The sequence below is a fragment of the Mesoplodon densirostris genome, chromosome 15 (genome assembly GCF_025265405.1).
Source record: "Mesoplodon densirostris isolate mMesDen1 chromosome 15, mMesDen1 primary haplotype, whole genome shotgun sequence".
NCBI classification, from domain to species: domain Eukaryota; kingdom Metazoa; phylum Chordata; class Mammalia; order Artiodactyla; family Ziphiidae; genus Mesoplodon; species Mesoplodon densirostris.
In genome coordinates, this window is record NC_082675.1 from 40,381,719 (window position 1) to 40,408,480 (window position 26,762).

Consider the following 26,762-nt stretch of genomic DNA (forward strand, 5'->3'; position numbering starts at 1 on the left):
AAGACTAAGAGTTTTTGTTCTCTTTCTGCTACGGCTCCACTGGACACCCCTGTCATTTCCTAGGGACCTATACTGGTGGAGGGACTTTGTAACTGACATCAGGCCCAGACATCCAGTGCATGAGGAGCTCCACTGCTTCTGTAGCCCCTTTTCCCACAAGTGGCAGCCGAGGAAACCCTGAGCGCCCGGATCCTAGCAGGCGTCCCCAGCCCCCTGTAAGGTGGGTGAAGGCGTGTTCGTGGAGGATTTGCTCCGTCTCTTTGGCAGCTCTTGGTTCTTGGCTTTTTCCCAACCGCCCTCTCAGCGTGAGAGAAACTGCAGCGCAGTCAGTGTGATCAGGAGGACTGAGCAGAGAAGAATAAATTAAACGCAGGACCTCAGGATTCAGGGGAGGGGACCTGGACTCCCGGTGCGGCCCAGGCTATGGAGGGGTCTGAAGGGCAGTGGAGTGGGCGGAGGTAGACTGGGAGGAAGGAAGATAAAGGAAAAAATCACCATCCTAGGGAATGGACCAGCTGCATAATAATCCTCACTCAAATCCTAAAAATTCATCCTGTAAATTATTGAGAGCAAGAGAGAGAACAGCTCGCTCTTCTCTTTGAGTCATTTCTAAAACCTCCACACATTTCTCACGTAGTTAACTGCATGACTGTCTCTCCTTCTAGAGCCATCAAGTCCTTGCGAGCAAGGATTCTATTATACTCAGCACTTGTATCCACTGTGTTAGGACCATCTCTGACAAATAACAAGCACTCTTGAGCCAATAGTGTCTGGAAGACTTCAACCCCTCTTGCTTTCCCTGGAGAGAATGTTCCAAACACTTTCCACTTGGCTCTGCTGGTCCTCAATCTCAAATTGGCCCCTGGTGCTTCCCCCCTGATGCCTTCAGCCGGCCTCATCTTTTACTTCAACAGAGAGGGTGCACACCAACCTCTAAACAGCAAAGGTTAATGACTGTGCTACAAAAATAGCCCCGAAAATGTTGCAGTATGTGGCTAGCTGGCCCCAACCACATGAGAACTAGACCCAGGAACTAAAAACTGTGTAAAGATGCTCAAAAGACAACACTTCTGCACCACCTAGTGCAGAATGCACACTTTAAGCACAAAGTAAGTGGTTCAAGCTCTGTAAACAGGCTTTGTGGCATCAACATGCAGCTTATGCACAGAAGTCTGAGTTAAGCCTTCATCCCTGTGCTCCACAGTTAAAATTCTGCTGACTCTCTGAGTGAGGGAGGGAGTCCCATCTCTCTGAAGATAATGGAGCATGAAATCGCCATGGTGCAAAGTGTGGCACAATTTTACCACATCAAGAACAATGGATACTTGAACATCAAGAAAATTTCCTCTCACCACATTTTAGTCCTCAGAGTCAATGGAAAAGTGGAAGGTCAGTTCCAGGATGTAGTTAGTACTGCTTGCTTTATCTCAATACGAGCAGTAGACACACCACATAACAAGGTCATCTCTGGTCAGATTCCCGAAAGTCTTCCTGCCCTTCTGGTTCCTTGAAATGTTCTCTCTTGAAAATGCCACAGCAGAGGGACCCCATACAAAGATGAAATGCAGACTTTCAAACAGAGGAAGAATTTGTTTTCTCTACTATTACTTAAAGCAGTCCTGGGGGTGCAAGTTTCTAAGATTCTTGGAGCTTCTGCATGAACTGTGACTCTGAAAGATTAGAAGGAGAACTAGGTCCCACCCATCAAGAAGCAAACCCAGTGCCTGAAATAGGAAAAGTGTCAGGGTCTGCACCTAGGACATGGAGAACTATCTACCTGGTCCCTACCTACCACTACATCCCAATGCACCCCAAAGGTGGTGACCCAAAGCCACACCATCCGCACTGCAAGAAAGCCTATCTTTCTAGTCACTCGGGAGTGAGTGAGAAGGGCTGCTCAGTCAAAAGCGCTACCGAGAGACCATCACCCACCTAGTAGAATAGCTAACGTAAGACAGACAACACCAAATGTTGGTGAAGACATGGAGAAACCAGAACTCTAACGCATTGTTGGGTGGGAGGGTAAAATGGTACAAATGCTTTACAAAACTGGCACTTTCTTTAAAAGTTAAACATATATCTACTGTAAGACTCAGAAATTCTACTCCTAGATATTTATCCAAGAGACATTAAAACATAAGTCCACCAAAAGCACTGTATGAGAATCTTGGTGGCAGCTTTATTCATAACAGCCCCAAACTGGAAACATCCCAGGTGAGCAGGTGAATGGATAAACAAAAGGTTCATATACTGGCACACTAGTCAGCAATAAAAGAGAATAGACTAGTGAGACACCCAACAACCTGGATGAATCTCTAAATGCTATGCTGAATGAAAGAGCTAGACACAAAAGAATACTTCCTGTGTGTTTCCATTTATATGAGGCTCTAGAATAGACAGAACTTATGTATGGTAACAGAAATCAGATCAATAGGGGCTTCTGGTGGTCGGTGAGAGGGAGTGACTAAGAAGGGACGTGAGGAGACTTTCTGGAGTGACAGAAGTTTTCTATATCTTGATAGAGGTGTGAGTTACATGGGCATATACATTTGTCAAAATTGATCAAGCTGCACATTTAAGATATGTGCATTTCCTACGTGTAAATCATATCTCAATTTTAAAATGTTTTGAAAGTGCTACTAAATAATGAAGATACAAGTAAAAAAAGAAGAGGTAAGAAGAAACCAAAAAGAATAAAGCCCTGTTTTAAAACATGTGAAATTAACAGAGCCTTTAAAAATAAATAAATAAATAAGGCTGCACCCATGGGTCCTGACTCTTACTGTGTCTTAATTGGTGCAGATGTGGGACAAATCAGGAAGCTGCTCTCCCTGACCCACATCCAGGCCTTGAAGTGGACATTCCAGATGGAAATTATAATAAGCAAGTGGGAAATAACGAAGTGCTGTTCTATCTTAAAAATGGGCTGGACCACCCACGGGTCCAATGAGAAAGCTAACAAATTGGCAGGAATTGAAGCTTCCCAATCAGAGCAGTCATTGAATACTTCCAGAGGAAAGAGATTTTCCTCAGCTGTTTTATTTGCTTAAATTTTGTAATCAACCTATGCTCCTATGAGAAGACATCACCAGGACCCATCAAAGAGTTTAGGGCAGGGCTTCCCTGGTGGCGCAGTGGTTGAGAGTCCGCCTGCCGATGCAGGGGACGCGGGTCCGTGCCCTGGTTCGGGAAGATCCCACATGCTGCGGAGCGGCTGGGCCCGAGAGACATGGCCGCTGAGCCTGCGCATCCGGAGCCTGTGCTCTGCAATGGGAGAGGCCACAACAGTGAGAGGCCCGTGTACCACCAAAAAAAAAAAAAAAAAAAAAAAAAGGGTTTAGGGCAACTGACCTGGCTTTATAAAGCTGGGAAAAACTGATCCCCAGGGGGTCTTCTAGATTCTCAGCTTCCATAATCTCCCACACCAAATTCTTACCTTCATATCCATCTGCCTTAATTAGCTACTCGAGCAAACCTGTGTGCTTTTTGAAACAGTGGGCCACTGCTTAGAGCTGCACAAGGTTGTGCATTACACAACTTCAGTATAAACAACTGCACTGTTTATAAAGACCACAATTGTATTTGTTACTTAATTCACGTAAAAGTAGGTGTGGCTCCACAGTGTTTCCCTGGGATGTTCTGGAAGGCTGCCGCCAGTTCGTAGGTAGCCTCACACCTACCTTCCCTGGGGCCTTTGCCTGAGCCCTGCTACGATGGCTACTGAGGCCCACAGGACTCCTGACCCCTACGGCTGTGGGGCATCCCCTCGCAGGGAAGCTTCAGCTAAACTCCAGTCTCCCTCTGCTACTTACCTCCTCATCTTGGCCACATCACTTAACTCCTCTGGGTTTCAATTTCCTCATTTGTAAAATGTGGTGGCACCTTGGATAATCACTAAGGTTCCTTCCAGCTCTGATAAGCGTGAGTGTAACAAATGAACTAGCATAACCTCTTAGTGAAAGGCACAGTGACTTCTTTAAGTGAATATCATTCACCCAAATCCACTAGAAATCACTCAGGGAGAAAATGAACATGTAAACCAAGAAGAACCAGCAAGCATAACTCTCCAAAGGTCTTTTTTTTTTTTTTTACATGGGCCTCTCACTGCTGTGGCCTCTCCTGCTGCGGAGCACAGGCTCCGGACGCGCAGGCTCAGCGGCCATGGCTCACAGGCCCAGCCTCTCCGTGGCACGTGGGATCTTCCCGGACCGGGGCACGAACCCGTGTCCCCTGCATCGGCAGGCGGACTCTCAACCACTGCGCCACCAGGGAAGCCCTCTCCAAAGGTCTTTGATTAAAAACCTATTTGAAAGGCAGAAGACACTTAGTAGGTTCTGAAATATCTGTTGGGTGGCAACCCTCTGGCTGCGCGAAGGAATGCTGAGAGGCAGGATTTGGAGGCGGACACTCAGTGGTACAGGTAAATGTTTAGGGTCAACAGGAGGGTTTCATATGACTTGTAATTTTACAAAGGATAGGTTTTCAGGCTATGGGAGTGGGCAGAAAACAGTGGATGTGCTTCAGTATGGGCAAGTGTAGAAGCACTCATGGAGAAAACGTAATTCAAATTATGCTCATGAGACAGTGGTTCGGATATGTCCTGTCCAACCTAGAAACATGACCCGAGTCACCATCAGCAGGTCCCTGAGGATATCAGTTCAAACAGTCTGAAGCAGCTAAAAACACACACAGAAAGGGGTTGCTGTTCGGGGCACAGTAGGGAGCTAGAAGGGGCTTCAGAAATAATCCAGTCCACCTTTCTTAATTTCCGGATAAGAGACTGAGACCCTGAGGGCTTGGGTAATGCCTCATGCATGGCAGAGGTCAATAAACATTAGTTTAAGGAGTGTGACCAATCAAATGTGTATTTCCAGCCATGCTGCACACAGGTATTTTTGCTTTATCTTTGCATCAACTTCAAAACCTTTCAAAGTAAAAAAACACAATGAAATAGAGTATTATGGAAAATTCCTGAATTTGGAAAACAACTCTAGGGTAAAAGAGGCAGCAACGGGGTAAAGGTAAGTTTTCTGGTTTTTTTAAAATTTAATTCGATTTATTTATTTTTTACACAGCAGGTTCTTATTATCTATTATCTATTTTATACATATCAGTGTATATATGGGTGAAGGTAAGTTTTAAAATGACTGCTTTAATCTGGAATTATGAAAACTGGATAACAATATATGATAAAAATGTATAAAAGGCTGTCACTGAGAAAGAGGCGCCATTTGAACTTCTCCACCAAATCTTTAGCCCTAGGATTGAAGAGCAATTCTGGATGCTTGAAGGGAGAATTTTAGAAAAGGACAAAGCAAGCACTAGTTTATTTGGCAGATAATAAACCTGCCTGTACACCTGAGATTGCACCAGATGAAAACATCCACAATAAAAGATGGAAAAAGGTTAAATTCATGGGCAATAAATCCATAACGGGATACCAATAACAGTTTCAAGTATGTGGGCCATTCCTCACCCTTAAATTTGACACCCTGGAAGGCAGCTACATTCTCTTACAAAATTTCCCCCAGAGATATAACCAGGGGCTTCCCTGGTGGTGCAGTGGTTGAGAATCTGCCTGCCAACGCAGGGGACATGGGTTCGAGCCCTGGTCTGGGAAGATCCCACATGCCGCAGAGCGGCTAGGCCCGTGAGCCACAATTACTGAGCCTGTGCATCTGGAGCCTGTGCTCCGCAACAAGGGAGGCCGCAATAGTGAGAGGCCCGCGCACCACGATGAAGAGTGGCCCCGGCTCGCTGCAACTAGAGAAAGCCCTCACACAGAAACGAAGACCCAACACAGTCAAAAATAAATAAATAAATACTTTAAAAAAAAAAGAGAGATATAACCAGAGTCAGAGCACTGGGTCGAATGGGCAATGTAAGATACACAAACAAACAAACAAAATGATGTTTACCTGTGGGGTGAGATGCAAATGCCAGGAGCACCACACTGAAAAAGAAACAGCAGACTCGTGAAAGAAGCTTCCCCAGCACTGAGAATACAACATCCATTTTCACCCATTCTACTTGGAAATAGTGAGATTTGCCTGAAAGCAAACTATCTGCACTGAATGGTCTCCTTCTGCCTAAATCCAACTTGTCAGGGAGAGAGTGAGAATCTCCTGAAATGCCTCAGGTTTTGGCAAGAGGGCTGGATTTCCCCTGTGATGGACTCTGAGGGTCCGTGCCCCTCTTGGAGGGTCAGCCCTGCCACTAATGATTATCATATTCACCTAATCTACAGAGAGTATTTGTCAGCTAAACAAAGCAGAGTCTAAATTACAAATAGGCTGCAGCCTAAATGTTAGCTGTTGAATGTGAGCTAAATCTATTTGGGTGAGCTAAATCACAAAATTAACTACACAGAAGAATAGGCAAATTTCCAGGAAGCTAGCCCACAAAATGACCCATGCCATCCACCCTGTGTCTGAAAACTACCTGGACCAATTTGCAGTTGATGCTGTATGGGATGATGCAGGCCATACCTGTGCTTGACTCTCTCCCATCTTCAACTCTGGAAGCCTGTCCCATCTCCTGGCGCCTGTCTACAAGTGCCTTTGTGCGGTCCTAAGCCCACGTTCCATACCCTCTTCCATCAAAACTCATGCCACGCAGGCAGCTGATTTAGTTGGAGGTTAGGAATGAAACTTCTAATTCAAATATAAGAAGGAAAGTTTTCTTAAAGCGCTGGATGGCCTGCTCTGGTTCTTAACCCTGGATACACATTCAAATAGTGTAACATCCTGGCTAGAATCTCTAAGGGTATGGTCCGGGCATCCATTGTTTTTATTTGTTATGGCTCCCGGAAGCTATAAAGTACCAGGATCAGGAACCACTGCCACAAATCTCCAGTTGGTGACATGATAGCCAGGGAAACCAATGTTAGCTCCTCAGCCCTGCCCTGCTCTTGGGTTATCTCCCAGCATCATTTCTGTTTTTCTGATGGTTTTCAGAGGAGCAGCATCACAGAAAGAGGCAGGAGGAGAGGAGGGTTGTGACAACGGCCATAAGAATAGTCACATTCTGGTCATTCGGAAGTTGTAGGTTTGTGAGACAAGGGTTTACAGGCAGCTAGCTGTAAAACAATACACACACTACAGACAAGACTGGAGATTTCCTGTCCTTCTCATGGGCGTCTGCTTGCTGTCTCTTCTTTCTCCGGAAAACACATACCCTGTACATTCTCCATTATTCTATCTCGCTAGATCCCCTTTCAGCTTCAACTTCAGCAGCCGAAGTTATTGCTCCTACGGCAGGATGTGAGGGGCCCCTTTCCATCCCAAAACATCTCCCAGGGCCTGACATGGTATCCCAAATGCCATCATTGGAATCATCCCAAAGGGTGACTCTAAAAGAAAACACTAGGGAGTTAAAAATAAGAGATAATTAAATAAAAGAGTTGGCTCTCTAGTCCATGTCTGAATTTTGTAAATATAGAGTTACACCCTCCTAATCCTAATCCCATATTTTATTCATCTTTGGAGCTCACATATTTAGCAGGGCCAGATACATAGCAGGTCCTCCCTATGTTTTCAAACCAGCAGAGAGAGATCAAACCAGCAGGCAGAGCTCTGGGCTGGCACCTACAGGCACAGCTGCCCTACAGAGCTGAGTGAATGCAGATGTCTGGAGGCTGATACCCAGGGCCTGTGGGAAATCGAATCTCAGCCCTGGCTCATCTTCATCACTTGTACTGAAAGAAGACGTGGAAACAGCAGCGTGGCTTTGGCGGGGTGTGCAGTGGGCTGAGGCAGGAAGCCTTGAGCACCTGGCTCCCAGGTAGTGAAACCCTCACACGGGGGAGGGTGGGGAGGGGGGAGGGCAGGAGAACTAGCTGGGGGTCACAGTGGCTGTTTTTTTCCACCCCCAAAACCCTCTGCTGCTCGCCTTGGCTATAAGCTCTGTGGGGAAAAAGAACTGTCTAAAGTAGTCCGATGTCATGGAAACATTTCAAACACCAAGAGTCTTCTGCATTTTCAGAAACATCTCTTGAAAAGGCAGCTGGTGGGTCTGACCAGAGTGGAACTAATGACTGTTCCACTGAGTACAAAAGAGGCCCCAGCTATGTTTGGGTTGAATCCTGTCTTCAAAAAGGCATTTTCATAAATACTAAGATATTTAGGAACTTTACCTGTAGGTAGAGAACACAGCTCTTGAACGTTTTAAGCTAACTTCCTGCAGAAATCCATGTGGCCAAAGGCTGAGAGGCACCTCTCCAACCTTGGTCCTCTGGACTGAATGTTGTTGCATTAGGCAAACTTGAGTTCTAGAGAGCAAAACCTCACTTTCTCAATTAGGTCCCTCAGTGCACCATGTGGGACTCTCAGAATGCAAGAAAACTCCCCAGCTATTCTATTTAGCAGCCAACTCCTATTCTTTACTCGGCTTGGGGCAACGGTAGAAATGGAAATCCATATACTACACTTACAGATTATAAATCAAGCCTCAAACTTCATCCTACCTTAACAAATACACCTTCAAAGCAACCTGAAAGTCCAGACTAAAATTTAGAATTCTTGGAGTCCTTGGAGCTTCTTGTCAGAAGGTGTTAGTGTGGGGACATCCTGCCTCTGGCTCCCGGCTCCCAGTGCACCCTCTTCTCTCCCGACACCAGGCTCCATCCTGCACCCGAGGACCTCAAACATGTGTGTGTGGACACCTCAGTCTGCAAGCCCACCCTCCATGTACATCCCTCATACTAACAGCCTTTCTTTGGACATCCATTGGGTCTCGGAATGAGTTAAGAAGACAGACCCAGGGAGGCCTTGGAATCCACTTGTGTAGGAAATTCCAAGGCCCAGTCTAGAAGGAAGGGTGTGGGCTCTTAGCCGTACAGACTCCAAATGCCTTGGGGAGAGGCATGGCTCTCTGAAGTGCGGGGCTGGATGGAAGCCCTTCTTGCCTGGCCTAACAGCAGGACTACTATTTAGTCTCCGGAATTCTGATCATCTCACCAGTTATTTAGCTTGCCTTCCTGGCAGGCAGGCACACTGGCTCAGATCTCCCTTATCAAAATATTACTGGATATAACTGACTCACTTTGCTGTACAGCAGAAACTAACACAACGTCGTAAATAAACTATACTCCAATTAAAAAATGAATTAATAGAAAATATATACATTATTGGAAAATAAAAATCCATTAGCTCTAGAAGAATATGAGTTATTCTTTGAAAATTTAAATTATATTTTACCTGAATAGATAGTTTAAGTACTGCTGGTCAATGTCACTAAGAAATGAGAAAAAAAAAAAACCATAAAAGGTGAAATAATATAAGTGTTTAACATACACAAAATAGTCATTTTCTTCCATTAATAAATTAGATCTATGTACAAGTTCCTACATTTATAAATCATTAATAAACGCTAAGAAAAGTACTTTATATTCAAAACCATTTCCTGGCTCATTTTTTAAAACATTTCCAATTTAGTACTATCACATGCATTTTCACTTGTGGCCGATTATGTGTACATTTGCCATTTTAAAAGGAGTGTCAGCTCTCTCAGGTCACTGGACTGGCTTCTAGGGCTACCATACTTGACAAATAAAAATACAGGACACCCAAATAAATCTGAAATTCACATAAAGAATAATGTTTTAGGGCCTCCCTGGTGGCGCAGTGGTTGAGAGTCCGCCTGCCGATGCAGGGGATACGGGTTCGTGCCCCGGTCTGGGAGGATCCCATATGCCGCGGAGCGGCTGGGCCCGTGAGCCATGGCCGCTGAGCCTGCACGTCCGGAGCCTGTGCTCCACAATGGGAGAGGCCACAACAGCGAGAGGCCCGCATACCGCAAAAAAAAAAAAAAAAAAAGAATAATGTTTTAGTATAAGTATGATATCCAAATATTGCATGAAATATACTTAAACTAAAAAAATTATTCGCTGCTTCTCTGAAATTCAAATTTACCTGGGTATCCTGTATTTTATCTAACAACTCTACTGGCTTCTTGCTGAAAAAACACTTTATTCAAAGAAAAAATGGTGCTCTAGGGACCCATCACATACCCTCAGCATGTATAACCTTCTCCCAGGAGTCAGTCCCTTCAGACCTTTCTTTGTGGGCCTCAGATGGCCCCGAAACCCAGGGGCCAGCTGGCCAGTGGAGGGCTCTGACCTGGCGGCTCCAGCCCAACCAAGGCCTGAATTCTCATCTTTTTCATTTACATTCAGCAACTCTGTTCCACTGACTGCCCTCAACAAAGGCCTCATTTTATCCCAGAACAGAGCTGGTGACGGGGGAGGCTTCTGGGTCTAAAGTTAGGAAGGGGTTGGAGAAACAAGAAAAAAGACTTGTGCCTCTGAGCCGGAGGAAGTGAACTGGGGCCCAAGGCAGCTGGTCACGCCATTTTTGTCAAAATGTCATCTAAAGGGCCGCCCTGAAGGAAGAGGAGAGAGACTTCCAGGCTCTTTGCACATCGCTGGCAATGGTTCAGGTACTGATGGGCCCGGTCTGCTGCCCTCCCACCATCCTGGACTCATGGAGTCTCTGGCTGATGGAAGAAGCTCACGACCCCGTGGGTCTCACCCCTTTCCTTTAACCAAAGGACGACTCACCAAACTTTAAAAGTTTACCTTAACGCGTTGGGTTTCTGGGATTTCTGTAGTATCTTATAAGCCCCTGGAAAGGAAGCAACACAAGTCACTGGCACGAGGCATTCTGTGGAGGGGGCGGCTGGTGCTTCATGGGAAGCATGAAACCCGCAGGGAGAAGGGTCCCTCCTCCCTGCAAGGGTCACCTTCAGCCAATAGGGGGCGACCAAGAGCACTTTGGAGAATTTCAAGGATGCACATTCGATCGATAATCCCCCAGATGATGCAGTTCATAGAGAGAGTGCTGGGCTGGAAAGGCTCGTGGTCCCCAAAAGGACACAATTAACAGGATTGTTAAGCCTGGATTGCCTTTGATGGTGCACATGAGAAACACCGCTGGACTTCTGACCCATGTGTCACAAAGTCAGGGCACTGTTTTTCCCCCTAAGACTACAGATAGGAAACACTGGTTTGAAATAAAGTAGATGGTCCTTTTATTTCACCCAGTTAATTTTTTTTTTTTTTTTTTTTTTTTTTTGGGTATACTGCTGAAAGAGAGTGTTTTTGACACAAACCTCTGGATCTGGATCTCTTCTCACCATTTTTAGAGAAGACCAACCAGCACTGCACAAGTGGATTTGAGCAAGCAAAGCCTGGGCCCTGGCGAGTTAATTAATGTTTGTCATGAGAAAGGCGAGACTCTACGGAAACTGCAAACATTTCAGGAAAACTCCAAAACAGAAAAATCAAACCAGAAAAATGCCCATTTAATTTTAACCTTGACACCTTGGATTTCATCTTCCTATTGTCCAGGATCACTAAAAAGTGGATACATGATAAGGAATAGTAAGTCTCAATTGTTTCAGTAAGACTTCTGTAAAAACTTACCGACAGGGTTTCCCTGGTGGCACAGTGGTTGAGAATCCACCTGTCGATGCAGGGGACACGGGTTCAAGCCCTGGTCCGGGATGATCCCACATGTTGCGGAGCAACTAAGCCCGTGTGCCACAACTACTGAGCCTGCGCTCTAGAGCCCGCGAGCCACAACTACTGAAGCCCGTGCACCTAGAGCCCATGCTCCGCAATAAGAGAAGCCACCGCAGTGAGAAGCCCACGCACCGCACGAAGAGTAGCCCCCACTCGCTGGAACTAGAGGAAAGCCCACACAGCAACAAAGACCCAACACAGCCCAAAATGAATAAATAAATAAATAAATTTATTTTAAAACCCTTACCTACGCAGAATAAGTGAATTACAGCCCAGAAATAACCATCTGGATCGAACTGTAACACAAGATTTAAAAAAAAAAAAATGGCTGTAAGTACAGACAAACAGGATCCAGCATGATGATCAGAAACACTAAATGTCAACGCACAGTGCCAGGCATGGTGCCAGACAGGACTCTAGGGCCTTGGGCCAGCCCCTCCTTATTTCTCACCCAGTTGCCTACAACATTTCCTAACAGGGCTCCCTGCCTCTAGCATCTCTTTCCCCATCCCCTCCACTCCCCAGCACTGCATCTCTAAAAAGTAGACCTGATGGTGCCGCCTATTGTTTAAAATCATCCAGCCATGCCCCAGTGACTTCAGGATGAAATCCAAACTCAGGACACCCAAGAATCCCTATGACAAGCTCCTATCAACCCAACCAGTCCCATCCACTGCCCATCCCCCTCCAGACAAAGAGAACTTGCACGTCCCTGGCCAACTCAGCTGAGGGGCACTCCCGCCTCTTCTTCCCTTCCTTTTTCCGTTTATCTCACCTGACACACTCTGTTTTACTTGTGACCTGTCTCTGTCTCCACCCCGCACTAGATGATTAATTCCAAGACGGCAGGAATTTGCCCAGGGACGCACACATAGTAGGTGATCAATAAACTTTAATCACAGGCCACTTAGGACACCTCTAGGGCTCTGTCCGTACCTGCCTTCTTCTCCTGGGTTGCTCCTCCTCACCCTTCAAGATTTAGGTACAGTAAGCAGAGCCTGGTTCCAGCATCAGAAAGATCCGGGTTAATTCTCTTGCCCCCTTCCCTTCCCCACATCCAAAAGACTATTGCCCATCTGCTATAAACTAGCATGGTAATTAAAAACATGTCTTTTGGAGGCAGACAAGTCTAGGTTTGAAGACTGGTTGTGCCACCATCTATACACTGACTATACCAAGCAGCTGAAAAAATTATTTTAATCTAAGTCTGTTTCTTTTTCTGTAAAATAGGAATCCTAACTATTCAAGGTTTGTTGTGAGAATTAAACGAAACAGAGTATACAAAGATCTTAGCACAGTGCCTGGCACACAAGTGTTCAATATATGATAGCTTTCATGTTACTAATACTTGATATGTTAACTGGAACAAAATAAAGGATCAGTGACTTAAAAAAAAAAAAAAAGAGGGGCTTCCCTGGTGGCGCAGTGGTTGAGAGTCCGCCTGCCGATGCAGGGGACACGGGTTCGTGCCCCGGTCCAGGAGGATCCCACATGCCGCGGAGCAGCTGGGCCCATGAGCCATGGCCGCTGAGCCTGCGCGTCCGGAGCCTGTGCTCCGCAACAGGAGAGGCCGCAACAGTGAGAGGCCCGCATACCGAAAAAAAAAAAAGAAAGAAAGAAAGAAAGAAAAAAGAAAGAGCTGGGTTAAATTCTAAAATCCCCACTTATTTGTTAGCTGGTGACCTTTCGGGCCTCGCTATTCTTCAGCTATGAAATGGAGATAATAATAGCTGCTACCCTTGTGGAATTGCTGTGAGATTAAATAAAATAAGGCACTAAAGCATTGGCACAGAGCCTGGCACACAGCAAGCTCCCTATAATTGCTCCCTACTCCTGCTCTGAGCCTCGAAGGATCCCACACCTCCCCGGACAGAGCCCTGGCCTCCCTGTGTTATAATGATCTGTTCATCGTCTGCCCCCTCCCCTTTGCTCTGACTAGACTCCCACTTCTGCCTGGATGATGGCAATTCCTCCTTGTGCCCCCAGAGCCTGGCTCGGTGCCTGACACTTGATGGGAACTGAATAAATGCTGGGGAAGAAAAGAAAGAAAAAAAAGAGCCCGAAAGGAGATGACTCCTGGAGGCGGGGGTGGGTTCTCAGTGCCTAATAAAGAAAAACGCAGTCTGACAAAGTGAAAATCACTGTGCAGATGAGGCCCTTGGGATGAGGGGAAAAGAAAATCAACTTCGCCTCAGTGTGTGGGGCTGGAGTCATTTGGATGTGCAGGTCCTCCCAGCACGTACAGAGGGTGGACCGCCCCCATCGCGGCACCCAGAGGCCCGAGGTCTGCGGGCTCCCCTGCTGCAGCCTTGGGAGGAGGCAGAGACCTGAGGAGAGGTGTTGGCCTGGCCAAAAAGTGCCCTAGGGCCCCGAAAGTTTGCTTTTACATGCCTTTGTATAGGCCAGGGTTATCCTGCTTCTCAAAGGAAAGATTCGGAAATTCTGCTCATCCACGCAGGCTTCAGAGATACCTGGAAGGCAAAGTGAGTCTGCCTGAACTCACCTGGGAGTCGTTGAAGGGCAGGCACCCTGCGGCAGCCAGGAGGAAGAGGGCACTGTGGAGAGGAGGTAAACACGCAGCTTCACTCGTCAACATCAGGGGTGAGTCGCGGAGAGTGTGGAGATTGAAATACACGGACTAGAGCTCGGATGAGGCAAAGATCTCGCGAGACCACATCCAATTCCCCCGTTCATCCTCTGAGAAACTCACTACCCGTGTCTCTGGGGCTCGGCGAGCCATCTTCCCAGAGACAGGCATTTGCAGGACATGTGCAAAACCACAGCTGGCTCACTCGAGAAAAACAGTATATATAAAAGGAGGTTTCTTTAAACTACCGACCCCCAAAAATACACTAGTGGAAAATTGGGCAAGCAGACTACAGTTATTCCGCTTACCAATAAGAAAACACCACGGAAAGCACATTACAAACTTATCGCCTTATCCAAATGATCAAACTTAACATCTCCAATAGTGGGATGGAGCTGCATCATGTGCCTCCTGATATGATGTACGGAGAAGGGCACAACGTCACTCAGGTGGTATTCCTGCCAAATATGCATAACCTGGACTGAATCACAAGGAAACACTGAGACAAACCCAAATTCAGGGATAGTCCACAAAACAATGGGCTTACACTATTCAAACTATGAAGGCAATGGAAGGCAATAAAATGTCGAGAAACTGTTCCAGATTCAAGGATATGAAAGAGACATGACATCTTTGGGGGAAGAGATTACTATAAAAGACAATATCGGGATAATTGGCCAAATTTGAACATCAACTCAATATTACATAACAGTATTGTATCCGATGTTAATTTTCTAAACTTAATCATTGCACTGTGGTTATACAAGAGCTTCGTATTTTTAGGAGATACACTTTGCAGTATTTAGGGGTAGAGTCATAACCCCTGCAACTTATTCTCAAATGGTTCAGAAAAAAATAAGAGTAAGAATAATTATGTATATATTCTTACATATTTTATGTGATATATATGTACATATGTATATATGGAGAGAGAAAGAAAGCAAATACTAAAACGTTATCAGTGGGTGAATCTAGATAAAAGGTATATGGGAGTTCATTGTAATATTCTTGCAGCTTTTCTATCGGTTTAAACTTTTTCCCAAATAAGGGAATTCCCTGGCGGTCCAGTAGTTAGGACTCGGCGCTTCCACTGCCAAGGGCAGGGGTTCAGTCCCTGGTTGGGGAACGAAGATCCTGCAAGCCCTGAAGCATGGCCAAAAAAAATAATAATAAAATAAAACAAACAAAAAAAAGTTTCATTAGAAAAAAATCTCTTATACATACCAAAATATTTATGGCTGAAATGCTACAATGCCTGGGATTTGCTGAAATGAGGCTTTGGGTAGAGGCTTAAGTTGAAAACTATTGAATCTGGGGGATGAGTCTATAGAGCTTCATTATACTGTTCTGTCTACTTTCATATCTATTTAGAAATTTCCATAATAAAAGGTTTTTTAAATAATTCTTGCACAAAAAAGTAACATTGCCAATCACGATATTTTCATATTTTCTCATTCATTAGAAAGTCGATTTGGAGGTACTTTTTGGCTTAGAAATCAATGGTTTTTAGATGGTATATGGGCTTCATATACCAAAATATCTTGGCCTATGGCTTTTGCCAGTCATTCTCTCCTCCTAAAGAAAGGCACCAGAAAACACAAACCCAAAGGACCACATGCTCTTTCCCCCTCTTTCCATTTTATGATGCAACAACATATTCAGGGTTGGGTCCCTTCTGACCATTGCATTACGCGGCAAACAGCAAAGGATCAAAGACATAAACGGGGGCAGTGAATACAGCATTTTCACTGTTAGGGGACTTTATCATATGACATCTCACACCAGTATATGTTCTATATATGTATCAAATTCTGTATTACTTACATATATATATGTAATACACAACCACCTGATACTCATAACCTAAGTAGGCTGGCAATAGTGATGCTAATCAATTCTGTCCACAACGCCCACCCCCCCCCCCCACAGTCCTCACTGTTGTCATCACACATAGTGTGTAACCCTTAAAAGACTAGCATGGCTGCTGGGCCTGAGGCAGGAGGATGGGTACAGAGGAATCCTCAGAGCTGGGGCCTAAGGGCCTCAGGAAGGGCAGGACAACATGGGACAGGTTCTAACCACTCCAGTCCACCCACTCCTATAGCCTCGCCAACTTTAAAGGCACACACTCAAACAGCCTTGAGACAATTCCCTGGCACCCGACTGCTGAGGGATTTGGAGGTCAGGGTCGGGTGAGAGGAGGGAGGTTGTCCAGGAGGGTTTCTGGGACTGTACAGGAATAGGAAGGTTGTAGGCTGGGGGAGAGGAGAACCCTCATGGCTTTGGTGTCTGCCTGCAGTGGACAGAGGCTTTAGAGGATGCGGGATGCTTCCCCATCCACAGGCAATGAGCTTAGATCCCCTCAAGCAGACAAGCCCTCAGGGCTGAGGGGAGAAGTGCCAAGTGTGAGGCAGCCCATGGTTTCCCACCAAACTTGGCCTTGAGCAACACCTGATTACATCAGGCATAAATGGGGTTTTTTTTTGGGGGGGGGGTTGTGGTACGCGGGCCTCTCACTTTTGTGGCCTCTCCCATTGTGGGGCACAGGCTCCGGACGCGCAGGCCCAGCGGCCATGGCTCAGGGGCCCAGCCGCTCCGCGGCATGTAGGATCTTCCCGGACCAGGGCACGAACCCGTGTCCCCTGCATCGGCAGGTGGACTCTCAACCACTGCGCCACCAGGGAAGCCCCATAAATGGGTTTTAATGCCTCTCTTTAACACCTGCTAATCTTTTAAACAAGAGGATGCGTCCTGACAGTGGGATTTTTTTTTTCTTCAAGTAGCAGCCTGTAATAAAGGCAAAAAAAGGAGATTGGATGAAAGCCCAGAAATATATGAAACAAAAAGTCCTAAATCCACGTATCAAAACATTCTGCTGGTTTTCTATCTTCAGGACCGAGCTTCGCAGCTACTGCCGAGGAAGCAGGAAGCCACCAAAGGACAAGGCATCCAGGTCAGAATTAGCACAACAGGAACACAGGGACCTTCCAGAGGGTCCAGCCCAGTTCATGTTTCAGCTGGGAAAACTGAGGCACAGAGAGATATGAAACCTGCCCACAGTCATGGTGCTGTGTGGCCCAAGACCACGACTCAGATCCGTGGATTCGCAGGCCAGTACTTTTCCACCATGGGAATTCTTAAAAACCCAATGAGGTTCAAACATTATTTTTAAAACTTTAAGTCATTTCCATTTTTCCATTTTCATTCTTCATCCGTATTGCACAACTCTTAGTGAAATTCTGGGCATCAATGGCTGAAATCTAGCATGAGTTGTTTTCCCCTTAGGGATAAAATATTTCAGAAAAAAAAGAGCAAATTTGAGAATAAGACACAAAATAGGGATATGTGAGTGTCTGTAATAAATTCCTCTGTCAACTCTCAAGTATGAACTGTCAACAGACGGTTTCTCATGAAAGTTAACATCAGATTAAATCTTCTATTTTAGATGTTTGTGAAGCTGTTGTTTTTTTTAAACTTACCTACAGATCTTTGCAGGAGATGTTTTCTGTATGAAAATAAAGAGACATACAATTAGTCTTTAAAAACTCTTTTTTGTTCCCCTTAAAAGTAAATATTTAGATCAAGAGGCACATAAATTATGAATAAGTTTATTGGGGGCTTAACAACTTGCTGCACTTCAGTATTTATTGAGGCTTTTTCTGCTTGGACCAAATGAAGGATGATGACTCAGAGGTCCAGAGTTGAGTCACTTCGGCAAAGCACTCTGGATGAGTAGTTTTACCACTCTCACCAGTAGAACTATGTTTACCCACAAAAAAGCAAAATGACGCCACGCCCAAGCCTTCGAATATCTTACACACCGTGAAAAGGAGAGAGAAATCAATGTACCCTGTGTAGGAAAAGAAATTAAGCTCTTGTTCAACTTCTCTTCCGGTCTGTCTCTTTAAATTTTCCTTTCATTAATCCAGCTCTGACCCTGAGCAGTGCTATAAATTCTCTGGTATGATGTGTAAATTAGGAAACAGAAAAAAGGAGAAGGGACATTTGACTCCATCCCTAGAGAGAAGGAAAAAAGGGCAGATTGGGGAAATCTAAAGTTGCCGTTTAGAGCTCCCTGAAATGAAGAAATTCTAATGCATACTCTACCTTTGTTACCTCCTTTTTATGGGTCAGTTTAAGGGAATTAGTCCTTGGCACTTGGGAAGAAAGCTCTAGCAGGAGGAAGCATAGATTTTTTTCATATTTGACAGGGGAAATGGTCAGGCAAGATAATAGATTAATTCCGGACATTTCAGAAGGATTATTTTGCTAGTTGAGGACAAACTGCAATTTTCTTTTACTCCAGTTCAGATAAAATGTGAACTATGAACATATTGTTTAAAAATGAAGCACTCAGGGGCCTCCCTGGTGGCGCAAGTGGTTGGGAGTCCGCCTGCCGATGCAGGGGATACGGGTTCGTGCCCCGGTCTGGGAGGATCCCATATGCCGCGGAGCGGCTGGGCCCGTGAGCCATGGCCGCTGAGCCTGCGCGTCCGGAGCCTGTGCTCCGCAACGGGGGAGGCCACAACAGTGAGAGGCCCGCGTACCGCAAAAAGAAAAAAAAAAAAAAAAAAAAAATGAAGCACTCAGTCCGGAGCCTGTGCTCCGCAACGGGAGGGGCCATGGCAGTGAGGGGCCAGTGTACCGCAAAAAAAAAAAAAAAAAAAAAAAAAAAAAAAAAGAAGCACTCAAAAGGTACAGAAGTTCAGTTATTATAAAATAAGCAAAACCTGGGGACGTAACATACAATGCGGTGACTATAGTTAACAACAGCATATTGTATTGAATATATTTGGAAGTTGCTAAGAGAGTAGAGCTTAAAACTTCTCATCACAAGAAAAACAAATGCGTGGTGATGGATGTTAACTAGACTTATTGTGGTGATTGTTTCGAAATATATACATTGAATCATTATATTGAACACCTGAAACAAATATAATTTTATCTGTCAATTATATCTCAATTTTTTTTAAAAAGTAAAGCACTGGCAAGAGAAACATGTGGTTTGCTATGAAGGCTATCTTAAGCTTTCATGTGTGACTAAATAATCCACATTGCATTGTTTTAATAAACACATGATGTGTGTGTACAAAGCAGTGGCTCCCATCTTTAGATCCTCTGCTATCTCTTATACGTTATCTCTCATCTTTGTGGAACCGGCCTCAGCAGAGACCAAAGGCAAAGCCAACCTTGACTCCACTGCCCCCCAGTGGGGACACTTATCCCTCAATACAGAAAGGATGACACACGCAGAGGTGACCTGGCTCCCACCTGGATAATTGCCCCCAACATGGGAAAACGTGTCACTAAAAGATTCTGAGCTAAATAAAGCTGACATCTCCAGAGTCTGGAGGAGGAGAAGGAGTGGAGAGGATGGGAACAAAAAGGATGCTCAACTCTTCCATGAGTGACATGTTCACCAGCAGGTGCTCGGGGGCTTCCGTTACAGGGCAGCAAATGAACCTTAGTGCCCGAAGGAGTCTGCCCATCCCACAGAGGAGAGAGTCCTTTTTATTTTGACCTCCTCTGACTACAGGAGCCCAGAACCTGAGACATGGAGAGTGAAAACCAGCAAGAAATTCATTACGGAGCTCCAGCCCCCAAGGCTCCGAGAGCAACTGAGGAGTCTGTGTCCGGGATTCCCCTCCACAAGGCCCTCGGTCCCCAAATCACCCAGTGATAAGTCCGAACGACATCTCAGCTCTGCGTGGGTCCCTATAACTCTTCAAGAGTCACCTTGCCAAAGTCGCAGTAAGTAGCGGACACCGCTCTGGGTAAGCTAACGCGCTCTGAGGACCGCTGGTGCTGTCCTAGGTGCTCAACACATATTGACTCGTGTCACTACAGGTTAATGTACAGTCCTGGGTTACGTGCTACAGATGAGGATGCTGAGGCACAGAGAAATCGGGTAAGTTGCTCGGGATCACAGGGTGTGCGCCCAGGCGATCGAGCTCCAGAGCCTGACCCTTTTGGACTCTATTCTGTCACAGCCAGTCCTGCAGTGATACCCACTGGCCCTTTCAGGCCACTGGCCTTCATTGGCTGCTTCCTCTCTGCCTGGAGTGTCCAGAAAATTCCTACCCATTTGTGTGACTGGGTTCAAATCTGGCCCTTGCAAGCAGACTTACCAGCGGTCGCCCCCCAGTGCACCCACACGCCTGTTCCAGCCCATAGGACATTCTATGGGCATCCCAGCACCTGTTTACATGTCAGCTCCCCATTCAGCCTGAGTTCTGTGAGGGTGATAAATGTGTCTCTCCACATCTGTAGCTGTAGAGCTTGCAAGATGTTTGACATGTAGCATATACTTCATAAATGTTGAGTGAACCAATGAATGAATAGCAGTATTCTAAGGTTAAACCGTGACAAATATATCTGCAAGTTAGTGAGAGTAATTCCACAAGCCACACGTTTAGGGTCAAACTGTGTGCGTGTGTGTGCACATACACAAAGAACTAATTATGGATGGTGACAATGAACCACAGCCCAGATAGAGCTTATTCTCATCATCTGGGAGCGAGGTCATGAGGAGGCCAGCTCTACTCTCCCAGGGCCATTCTAGGGAAACCTGACACATAACGGACCAAAGAGCCCACGTCCGGGGTCACAGGTCAAGTCTGAGAGGTGGCGTCCAACCATGTTCCTCATGACAGCCGGTCGCTTGGTCATGGCTCCAGGCTCAATGATCAGGAATGTAAATCATATGAAGAACATATCACGGTCATCTTCATCACAGAGCAGATTTTAACACCAAACTACTAGAAACCACCTACAAGTCTACAAACAGGGACTGGCCAACACACTGCATTCCATGTGGAGAGAAATGAGGCATTTAGGGATTCCGACAAATCGATCAATGGAAAAATAGGACGTATTTTATCATTTCTGTAAATATTCTACATACGTTTGAACTGAAAGAATGAAGTCGTTTCCTCTAGGAAGTAAGATCACAGTTGATTTCTGACATTTTTTTCCTCTGCATTTTCTACGACTTATTACATCTTATGATAGTAGTAAAGGAAAGAAAGGTTTTTTTTTAAAAAAATAACTAAATAGATATGTAACCCACTCAATTGTTTCCTAATTTGCCCTGACAAGAAATGATGTTGTTTTGTGTCAGTAATGAAATGGAGTTGAAGATTCACAATATTTTGGTATTCACCCAATGGCTTCCGAGGAAAGGTCCTCTTGGCCTGGGAGTCTGGCCCTTGGGCTCTGCTTGGTGGAAATACACTGAGGACCCTCCAGCCCCATGTCCCACCCTCACCTTCACCTACCTGATCTGACTTGTCCATCAAGAAGCAATACCCCACTGAGGGACTTCCCTGGAGGTCCAGTGGTTAAGACAGCGTGCTTCCAATGCAGGGGGTGCAGGTTCTATCCCTGGTCAGGGAATTAAGAACCCACATGCCAAGTGGTGTGGCCCCCCCAAAAAAGAAAGCAGTATCCCATGAAGATGGCTGGATCTCATCCCTAGACCAGGTAAATCTTCATTTTTAATTCACACAAAAGGTATCCATTTTGTGAATAAGAAGTCTTCTTTGGAATTTGAGTGGAATTGAGTCAGGGTCTGACTAGTCTCCCAGAAGCTGAGCAGCTCATGGAACCTAAGTGACCAGTTAGTGAATATTTCAGCTCAGCTCCAGTCCTTGGGCTGAGACCTGGGGCTCCAAAAAACACCCAACCACAGGGTCACTGCAATGAGAGGGCTGGAAGCAGGCAGAGATACAGGGAAAATCATACTGTATTTCACTGAATTTAAGATGCCACTGATTGTAAAATTAGTATTTTTTATACTACTAAGAAAAAAAAACAACAACAACAAACATTAGACCAGGACATACCATTGACTATAAAAGCGCCCTGATTTTAGATAGTGAAAACTTATTTTTTATTTTTTGAAGAATTATTTTATTTTTATTTATTTATTTTTTTGACCACACCATGCAGCATGTGGGATCTTAGTTCCCTGACCAGGGATCGAACCTGTGCCCCCTGCAGTGGAAGCACTTAACCACTGGACCGCCAGGGAAGTCCTGATAGTGAAAATGTTAGATGTGAGAAAAAGAAGCACATGTTAGAATTGATGAAATATGGAAATTGCAAGCTGGTGTGATAAGTAAAATGTCAGCTGAAGGTGCCCAAGTTGCCTGAGGTGTCAGGGAAGGTTCCCACGGCAGGCAGATTAGCCTAAAGTATGGAGCCTTGCTGGAGTCACTACAGGCTTCCCTCGCCTCCTGTAATCCGTTCTCCTCCGCAGAAAATGGGGGAGCTTTTAACACTGTGAAGCTGCACAGTGTCTGTGGGCCTTATAACCCAACCGGTTCCTCCCAGTGCACTCAGCATAAATCCCAAATTCCTAGCTCAGCCCCAAAGGCCCGTCTCCAGCCTCGTCCTAAGCGCCCCCTCTCTTTCTCATCAAGCTCCAGCCACACAGCCCAGAATGACTTCCACCAAGTCCCTTCCTCTGTCTGGTCCTTTGCCTCTGCTGCTTCCTCTTCCAGGGAGCCCTCCCCTCCCCACCATGTCTAACTCCTGTTCATCCTTTGTCTGGGTTTAATGTCACTTCCCCAGAGTGGCCTGCTCTGGCCACACAATCGAGCAGGTGGGTCTAATTCTTAGTTTAATGTCTGTCTCCCCTTCTGGGCTGATGCTCTGTAAGAGCAGCAATCATGCCTCTTGCTTACGACTGTAGACCCGGGCCTGGCAGGGTGGCCATGCACACAGGACGTAGAAATATTCACAGAGTGAATGGGACAGGGGTGCACGAAGAGGTTTGCTGACAGATCAGAGGAGAGAAACACTACGACATGGTCTAGGGAAAGTGAGACGTTTGGTTGTGGCTGGAATTTCTGAAGCCAGAGAGGTGGATGGGCCCAAGTGGTGAAGGGCTTTGCAGGCCTCCAGGTAGCTTCTGGGTGGTCCTGAAGGGCTGTATGTAGGGGGACATGATCAGATCCGTGTGTCAGAAAGGTCCCTCGGGAGTGGTGGTGTGTGGAGTGGCCTTGGCCACAGGAAAGGTGTCTCTCTGTCCCTGGCACACCCGTAAGAAGTGTGCTGCTGCCTGCATGGCCCACTAGCCTCTCTCGAGCTTAAAAGTTCCAAAATTTTGATGTGAAGTCATTTGAAACAGGCAGATGTTAGAAAAAAGGAACTCTCAAAAGAGGTACCAAACTAAAACCACCAATAACATTAAAAATCATAGCTAAAATTGTGACAAAGTGAAAGAGCGGCATGGACATATATACACTACCAAACATAAGGTAGATAGCTAGTGGGAAGCAGCCGCATAGCACAGGGAGATCAGCTTGGTGCTTTGTGACCGCCTGGAAGGGTGGGATAGGGAGGGTGGGAGGGAGACGCAAAAGGGAGGGGATATGGGAACATATGTATATGTATAACTGATTAAATTTGTTATAAAGCAAAAAATTTAAAAAAATAAATAAAATAAATAAAAAAATAAAAATAATAAAAAAATAATAAAAAAAAATCATAGCTAAACTACATAGTAGGTACAAAACACCTACTATGTGCCGGAAAGTGTTGGGGACACCTACTAGCACCTGTGCTGCATGGTGTCCTCCCAATGACTCTTTGAGTGGGTGACATTTCTCTCCCCTTTTCATGGATGGAGGCCCGGAAGGTGAGGAAACATGTTCCAACTGGTGGAAGGCAGAGCCGGGGTCGGGAGGAAAAGAGGATATCCCCAGGGTGGGCTAAAGCTCCTATCACCCTGTGGGAAGCTCGCCAAATATTTCCTCATGGTTCTGGGATGCGGTGGGGGGAGGGGGGGAATGCCCCCCCCCACCATCCAGGCCCACAGTCATCTCTACCTTGGCCCCCCAGGCCCTGGCTCAGCGCTGGCCTGGGGTTGAGGTCCATTCAGACCCACAAGCATCCCCACGTATGTTTGGTGAACTGAAGGGATGTCAAAACCGTGATCCTGGGCTTCCCTGGTGGCGCAGTGGTTGAGAGTCCGCCTGCCGATGCAGGGGACACGGGTTCGTGCCCCGATCCCGGAAGATCCCACATGCCGCGGAGCGGCTGGGCCCGCGAGCCATGGCCGCGGAGCCTGTGTGTCCGGAGCCTGTGCTCCGCAACGGGAGAGGCCACAGCAGTGAGAGGCCCGCGTACAGCAAAAAAAAAAAAAAAAAAAAAAAAACCGTGATCCTTGAAATTAGTGACCACCGTCAGGCAGGCTTGACTGGAAACAGATGGCAGGAAAAGGCAGACACTAATATGGACCATACATAAAAAGCACGTCTTTGAAATTTCAAGCGAGGGAAGTGAAACTAGCCTTTTGCGTAATCATTTACCTCTTTCTGAAAACACTTCTGGTGCCCACAGATTATAACTTCGGCTACATTATGCAAAGTCAGAAACACAGGAATGGCCTGAAAGAAAACAAAGGAATAAGCATGAAAATATTTTCTTGGATCTCATAATTACATAATTCTTGATTTATGCTTAAAAATAAAGATCTGTGGGCACTTTTGGCATTCACGTTGATACTGCTCTCCAGCAAAAATTCTTCTGCGTGGATCAGTGTTCTTGCTTGCAGCATTGTGCTCAGTAGGGTGGATGTACAGGCTCCCCTCTTACGGGTATTCTCATCATTTATTAAGCACCTACTGTGTGGCAGGTGCCATGCCAGGTGCAGGGGACACATCCTGTGAACAGGTGGACACATGTTAGAGAGGCTGTCCCTACTGAGGTAAGAGCTCTGACCGAATGCACAGAAAGGCATGACCAACCCAGTGTGGGCAGAGCACGCCTTCTCGGAGGAAGTGAAGTGCAAAGTCTAAACGGGAACAGAATGATGAACTAGAATGAGCCCAGGGACTTCCCTGGTGGTCCACTGGTTAAGACTCCACACTCCCAACGCAGGGGACGTGGCTTCGATATCTGGTTGGGGAACTGAGATCCTTCATGACGCATGGCACGGCCAAAGGGAAAAAAGAAAAAAAAAGAATGAGCCCAGCAAAAAGAGACAAGGCGGGAGTGGGCTGGAGGCACACACAAGGGCGCAGAAGAGTGAGGAAGCCCACCTCCTCGGGGAACCAGGGGGACCTGAGTGCGGTGGAATATAGTGTGGAAGGGAAAAGTGGGGGAGAGGAAGGTGGAGAGGTAATCACGGGCCCTATCAGGGAATCAGGACCATCCCAAGGCCCATAAGAGACACTGAAGAGTTTAAAGCCCACCGTGCATGATTTGATCTGCATGTTTAGGGGACCTTGGACTGCTGGGTGGAGCAAAGGAGGCAGAGATGGCTGAGAAAGTTCAGTGGTGTGGTAGACGGAAAAACGGCCCTCCAAACTAGAGCTGCATCCTAGTCCCTGGAACCCATGAACGTCACCTCATAGGGTGAAAAAAGGGCCTTTGCAAATGTGATTAAGGTGAGAATCTGGAGGTGGGGAGGTTACTCTGGATTATCTGGGTGGGTCCCAAATGCAAACACAGATCTCCTCCTAAGAGATAGGCAGATATCTGACACACACAGAGGAGGAGGCGATGTGACCCCAGAGGCAGAGACTGGAATGATGCAGCCACGAGCCAAGGAGTGTCAGCAGCCACCAGAAGCTGGAAGAGAGAGGCAAGGAGCAGATTCTCCCCTATAGCCTCTGGAGGGAGCGCAGCTCTGCTGACACACCTTGGCACTCACTTCAGACCCCTGGCCTCCAGAACTGGGAGAGAATAAATTTCTGTTGTTTGAAGCCACCTCAGTAGGTGGTAATTTGTTACAGCAGCTACAGGAAACTAATACAAGGAATGACAAGATGGTGGCCTGAACTTGGTAGTAGCAGCGAAGATGGAGAAAAGGGGCCACATGAGGGAAATATTTAGGAGATTGAACTGCAGTAAATGATGGGATAACTGGGATCAACTTTGTACCCTCAGAAAGGGGGGGAGGGAGAAGATATAAAAAAAGGTAACATTCCAGTGGGTTATCAAGATACACAGAGTACCCACTGCACATTGACTATCGCTGGGCTGTTTGCTAAGAACAGCAGTCTTTCCTAATTTGATAGATAATCCTGACAAGGTAAAGGGGAGGGATTAAGGGGCAAGGGATTGTGCTATTGTCTTTGTTGCTGCTGCTGATGATAATGTCTCCTGGAAAGCAGAAAAAGATCAAGAATAATGCATGGGTTTTGGCATCAGCTGGGCTTCAGGCTCCAGCTCCACCATCTGCTAGTGGAGCAGGGCACGTATCCAAACAGTTTGCTCCTCTGTAGTATGAGGATAACAGTATCTACGACCTGGAGCTATAGGGAGGAATGATGGAAATAATGCAGGAGCACTGCATGAAGGCTGTCAATATTAAGAGGTACCAAGCCCACGCTCAGTGGCCTCGATGGAGGACCCTGAGCTGGGAAATTTTTCCAGCTTCGAGGACTCTTAAGTGGGTCTTTAAGCAGATGTTGCTGCCCAACCACTTCCAGATGGATTTATTCTTCATCTTTTGGCTGCGTTGGGTCTTTATTACTGCATGCAGGCTTTTCTCTAGTTGCGACGAGCGGGGGCTACTCTTCGTTGCGGTCCACGGGCTTCTCATTGTGGTGGCTTCTCTTGTTGTGGAGCACAGGCTCTAGACGCGGGCTTCAGTAGTTGTGGCACGTGGGCTCAGTAGTTGTGGCATGTGGGCTCTAGAGC

General features: G+C 46.2%; 1 protein-coding gene across 8 annotated transcripts in view; it reads right to left on the reverse strand.

Annotated features, from left to right (window-relative positions):
• TMEM241 (transmembrane protein 241) overlaps window positions 1-26,762 on the reverse strand; it is a 110,062-nt gene that overhangs the window by 48,540 nt on the left and 34,760 nt on the right. For 7 of the 8 annotated variants that reach the window (XR_009534539.1, XM_060119192.1, XM_060119197.1 and 4 more), the window contains exons 5-11: window positions 24,425-24,502; window positions 17,588-17,613; window positions 14,025-14,076; window positions 11,769-11,817; window positions 10,577-10,622; window positions 9,198-9,233; window positions 5,919-5,953 (exon numbers count right to left, since the gene is read on the reverse strand). Coding sequence is in view for 7 of the 8 variants with exons in the window: in XM_060119192.1 (XP_059975175.1) it covers window positions 5,919-5,953; window positions 9,198-9,233; window positions 10,577-10,622; window positions 11,769-11,817; window positions 14,025-14,076; window positions 17,588-17,613; window positions 24,425-24,502 (322 nt within the window). In the remaining variant the exon portion in view is untranslated. The remainder of the gene's footprint in view (window positions 1-5,918; window positions 5,954-9,197; window positions 9,234-10,576; window positions 10,623-11,768; window positions 11,818-14,024; window positions 14,077-17,587; window positions 17,614-24,424; window positions 24,503-26,762) is intronic. The other variant, XM_060119196.1, reaches the window with a different exon arrangement.